The sequence below is a fragment of the Rana temporaria genome, chromosome 3, assembly GCF_905171775.1.
Source record: "Rana temporaria chromosome 3, aRanTem1.1, whole genome shotgun sequence".
Classification (NCBI taxonomy): domain Eukaryota; kingdom Metazoa; phylum Chordata; class Amphibia; order Anura; family Ranidae; genus Rana; species Rana temporaria.
This window is the reverse complement of record NC_053491.1, coordinates 462980322-462986019: the sequence shown is the minus strand read 5'-3', so window position 1 is coordinate 462986019 and position 5698 is coordinate 462980322. Positions and strand designations below refer to the sequence as shown.

Genomic DNA, 5698 nt, shown 5'->3' with positions numbered 1-5698 from the left:
ACGCTGCAGCTAGAACTGGTGGCAATCCAAGTCGGATCCCCGTCGCTTCTATGATGGCTTTTTCCAATCGCGGTGAGCCGGTTCGGCGCTGGCTCTCGCAACGGGGCTCGTAGGTGGTCAATCTTGCCTGAGAAAGGGAGTGAGATTGACACAATATCGCGTTCACCTACTGTATTGGCCGCATAAAGAATGAGGAAGGTCATCTGGTTACAAAGGATGAGGAGATGGCAAAGGTATTGAATTGATTCTTCTCCTCAGTCTTCACGAGGAAATCAGAGGGGCTTTAGTAACCAAAACTGCAGTATTTATCCTCATGACACATCACAGGAAGCACAGAGGACAGAATTAAAATTAGACTTGGGAAACGTAACATATAAATCACTGGGACCAGATGGCTTGCATCAGAGGGTACTTAGGGAACTTATGCCGCGTACACATGATCGGAATTTCCAACAACAATTGTTAGATGTGAGCTTTTGGTCAGACATTCCGACCGTGTGTAGGCTTCATCGGACATTTGCTGTCGGAATTTCCGACAACAAATGTTTGAGAGCTGGTTCTCAATTTTTCCAACAAGAAAAGTTCTTGTCGAAATTTCTGATCGTGTGTAACCATTTCCGATTCACAAAAAAACTGTGCATGCTTGGAACCAATTTGACGCATGATCGGGAATCATTGTACTTCATTTTTCTCGGCTCGTTGTACTGTTGTACGTCCCCATGTTCTTGACCATCGGAATTTCCGAGCAACATTTGTGCGACCATGTGTAGGCAAGACAAGTTTGAGCCAACATTCGTCGAAAAAAAAACACGGTTTTGTTATCGGAATTTCCGATCGTGTGTACGTGGCATCAGTCAAGTAATTGCCAGACCATTGTTACTAATTTTTACTGACAGTCTACTGACTGGAATAGTACCAGCTGGAAAAAAGCCAATGTAGCACCAATATTTAAAAAGGGCCCAAAATACATCCCTGGGAATTACAGACCAGTTAGCTTAACATAAATAGTATGTGAGCTCTTGGAGGGGGTGAAAAGGGACTATATACATGATTTTAGTCGTTAGCAGTAATCAGCATGGATTCATGAAGAATGGTTCTTGCCAAACCAATCTATTAACCTTCTATGAGGAGGTGAGTTACCATCTAGATAAAGGAAGGTCGTAGACGTGGTGTATCTGGATTTTGCAGAAGCATTTGACACAGTTGCCCACAAATGTTTTGTGCTGTCACGCAGCTTTTACTGTCTAGCAGTTATTACATGTTATGTTATTATGTTATTTGGTATGATCCTTACCCCCCTGCTGTTCTGACTAGTTTGGTTGCTCCCACCCACCATTTCCTGCTCTAAACCCCATCTTTGCTTAGTTGCTTAAAAAGTCTGCAGAGTGTGGGAGCTGTGTATCTTCATTGGAAATGTACCTATGGAAAAGCCTCTATGTTGATATCCTTGTTACCTTGAAGCATAAAGAAGCATTGGAAAACACCTCTGTAGTCTTTATTCATTGAGTAAGCTGTCTGTTAAAGTCATCATTCAACCTGCTGCATACATCCTTACAGACTGGGTCTACAAGAAGCTTGTCACAGGTACAACCGATGCTTGAAACAGAACAGTAAATTTCCAGAAGAATCCATCACACAGCTATCTCTGCAGCTTCAGAAACGTGAGTAACCATGTGTGTGTGTGTGTGTGTGTGAAGAACAAATATCCTAACACAGGATACCATTTGCAGGCTGTGCACTGAGAGTTAGGCCTGTGTGTGACTCCTGCAGCCACCAGAAGCATTACTCTGTGTATGAAGCCAGCCTCCTACTGAATGCTCCATAACTGTTCACTGCCAGGGATTTTGCCTTTATTGGGGAGCAATAAGTACCTTTTGAACTGCTCAAACACTGTATCATAGCTTCATCAAGTCCCTAGGATTTATCATTGTCAAGCTGTTTTTGGTTGTGAATCCCATACCTGAATCTACTGAAATAACTGTGTATTCCTGCCTATATAAAGTAATAGTGAACTGTGCAGTGAGCTGAGCCATCCAGTCTGAACCAGCTCCTCAGTTCAATCTGCCTAATATCAGAAGTCACTACAAAGCTCAGCTCTGGCAGATTTGTAACAAGACACCAAAACTACAGCACTTGTCATTATGTCTGACAGAGATCCCACAGAGTCACCTGCATTTAACCAAGATAAAGCAGACTCTTTACTTTATTCTGCTCGTCCCGCTAGAGGCCCTCATCCATCCCTGAAGGCAAGAGAGGTTTATGAAGCAAGTAAGGAAGAAACATCTAGTAACCTGACTGCATTATGGCATAAGACTTTAAGTTGTATAAAAACCGCTAATGAAACTAGCAACAATCCTGAGCAATTGAACACTGCTCTCTCAAGGGTTAAGAAGGCATTTGAGAATTATAAAAGACTTTCTGAAAAGTTCTATTCCCTATTGTCACATTACAGCATAGAGGAAGCCGCAGTGGAATTAAAGGACTTTACTTCTACTGACCAGCAGAGGCATAGCACATATCTTGAAGCAAAGGCACAGATAGAAGCTAGATTAGCACAGCTACATGAAACTACATCCTGTAAATCTGCTTCTTCCAGACACTCAGGAAAATCTTCTAGATCTGCCCGCTCCTATCATAAATCCTCTTCTAAGTCACTGCGGTCCTGCTCTGTAAGGTCAACACTGAGCGACCAAATAGTCAAAGCTCGCCAGAAGGTCGCAGCAGCCCAGGTTCAAGCCGCCTGCTCTGAAAGAGAAGCAGCCATCAAAGCAGAAGCTAAACGCATTCAAGCAGAAACAGAGGCTCAGCTAGAAATCCTTCAGAAGAGTAAAGAAAAGGAAGTAGCATTGGTGGAATTATCCGTCTTGGAACAAGCCCTATTGGAAGAAGAAGGAGCAGCTTGTCCCAGCTTGGCTGCTTGTCAAGACCCCATTGAAAGGACCCTACAGTTCGTCTTAAGCCAGAACCACAACATCACAGTCCCACCTACAGTTGGAGATTTTTCTCATAATCATCCAGCATGTGGACCAGAAGGCAACGTGTCACAAAATCAAGCTGGTCAACTAGACACACCTGCTAACAGAGACACTCCGCAACTACCGCATGTCACAAAATCAAGTGAGTCAACCTACGCGGCTCACGTGCCACCGCAACCCTATGCGAATAGAGATTACAAGGGTACAGCAAAAGACTACAGGATGAACTCTATGACCCCTGTGATACAGTTCTCTTCAACTTCAAATGCTCAGAGACCTTCAGACGTCAGACCCTTACCTAGATTGAACCCATCTGCAACACCTTTCGCTCCACCAACCAGCCAACTTCAGATACCAACCATGGCTCAAGTCAGCGCACCATCAGTGTCCCCGGTGGCTATAAAAACTGAAAGCATCGACGCTACGGAGCTCACCAAGAGTATGGCTTTACAAGAATTGATCACAACTGGACTGTATAAATTTGATGACCGCCCAGAGAACTACAGGAGTTGGAGATCTACATTTAAGGCGGTAATCAAGAGCTTGCCCGTTGAACCTCAAGCAGAACTCGATTTACTAATAAGGTATTCGGGGCGACAATCTTCAGAACAAGTAAAGATACATCTATAACTTTAACGCAGGCCTTGATGCTGCCTGGGAACGTCTAGAACAAGACTATGGGAGTCCCGAGGTCATTGAATCTGCCTTATTCCAGAGACTAAACGACTTTCCTAAGATCTCTGTTAAGGACAATCATAAGCTTAGAGAGTTAGGTGACCTCCTTCATGAACTTGAAATTGCTAAGCTAGATCCTAGTTTACCAGGTCTTAGCTATTTGGACACTGCTCAGGGCGTGAATCCTATTGTAGCAAGGTTGCCTAGTTATCTTCAGGGAAAGTGGACTAGTGTAGGATCAAAATATAAGTATGAACATCATGTTTCCTTCCCTCCCTTTTCTTATTTTGCAGAGTTCGTGCGGAAGGTTGCAAAATCCAAGAATGACCCAAGCTTCTTCTATCCAGATACAACCACCACTTCTTCAACCACCTCAAGGGGTATTGCCACCAACAGTAAGTTCAAGGATTTAAAGTATCCTATTGCCATGAGGAAGATAGAGGTAGCATCCAACGTCTTGGCTACAGGCATTAAGGCAAGCAATCTCAATCAACAGTGTCCTATCCATAATGCGCCACATTCACTCTCCAAATGCCGTGCATTTAAGGACAAGCCTATTGAAGAACGCAAGTCATTTCTCAAAGAGCATAATATCTGTTTCAAGTGTTGTGCATCCTCCGATCATTTAGCAAGAGACTGTAAGATCACCATCAGATGTTCTCTGTGTAACAGTGCCAAACATGTGGATGCTCTTCATTCAGACCTATTCAAAAGGAAACCTTCACCCGGCAGCAACCCCAAGCCTACATCAGATGATGGCGGGGAGAGAACTGAGCAACATGCCAACCCCGTTACCACAAGGTGTACAGAGGTATGTGGAGAAGGGCTTCATAGCAAGTCTTGTAGCAAGATATGTCTTGTAAGGGTTTTTCCTGAAGGATGCCCACAAAATTCCATAAAAATGTATGCCATACTCGACGATCAGAGCAATCGCTCATTGGCCAGTCCAGAATTCTTTGACCTATTCAACATTCATGGAGAGGCCTGGTCCTATACCTTGCAGACATGTGCAGGAAAGATCAATACTTCTGGAAGAAGAGCCCATGGCTTCATAGTGGCATCAGAATATGAGGACATAGAGTTTCCTCTTCCAACTCTAATCGAATGTGATCAGCTACCGAACAACAGAGAAGAAATCCCCACACCAGAGGCTGCACGTCATCACCCCCATTTAAGCCACATTGCTGACTACATTCCACCACTTAACAAGGATGTTAAGATCTTGATTCTACTAGGGAGAGACGTTCCCAGAGTCCATAAAATAAGAGAGTTATGTAACGGTCCAGACAATGCTCCTCAGGCCCAGAAACTTGATCTTGGATGGGTGATAATAGGAGAAGTCTGTTTAGACCAATCTCACAAGCTCTTGGATGTAGCTTCCTACAAAACCAATGTTGCCTATTGGTCGATGAAATGTCCATTGCATTATTATGTGAAGGAAAGACTTGATTTTAAAAACGAAGTTCCATATCAAGCACTCCAAGGTATTAACTGCAAGCTCACTTCTCAGAAGGACCTTGGCGATTCAGTGTACCAGACTACTTGCGATGACAACAAGATTGCCTCTTCAGTCGAAGACAAGGAGTTCATCAAGATTATGGATGAAGAGTTCTTCAAGGACAATTCCAACAGTTGGGTAGCTCCATTACCCTTCCGAGTACCAAGGCTTACTCTCCCTAACAATCGAGGACAAGCTTTAACCAGTTTTGCTGCACTTAAGAAGACTCTCTGTAACAAACCTGAGATGCAAGAGCACTTTCTAGCATTCATGCAGAAGATTTTAGATAACCTTCACGCTGAGCCAGCACCAGACCTGTTGCCTAAATGGGAGAAATGGAGAAACGCCATGAAAGTACTGAAAGAACTTAATATCCCACGCTGCTATTCACCCACTTCAACTTCAAGAAGTCTGAGGAAGGAGATTCACGTCTTTTGCGATGCATCTACTGAGGCTATAGCGGCTGTGGCTTATCTCAAGATCATAGATCCCTCCGGGAGATCATATGTCGGTTTTCTACTAGGAAGAGCCAAGTTAGCTCCAAAACCTG

General features: G+C 43.8%; 1 protein-coding gene across 2 annotated transcripts; it reads left to right on the top strand.

Moving 5' to 3' along the window:
• Positions 1-1955: 1955 nt before the first annotated feature.
• LOC120933543 lies at positions 1956-4029 on the top strand. 2 transcript variants are annotated; one of them, XM_040346801.1, is made up of 2 exons: positions 1956-3559; positions 3944-4029. In XM_040346801.1, exons 1-2 carry the CDS (start codon positions 2142-2144, stop codon positions 3975-3977), a joined length of 1452 nt encoding a protein of 483 aa, XP_040202735.1. In that variant the 5' UTR covers positions 1956-2141; the 3' UTR covers positions 3978-4029. The 2 variants fall into 2 exon arrangements, with proteins under 2 accessions (XP_040202735.1, XP_040202736.1); XM_040346802.1 differs by lacking the exon at positions 3944-4029 and having other exon boundaries at positions 1957-2768; positions 2802-3620.
• The last annotated feature ends 1669 nt before the right edge of the window (positions 4030-5698 follow it).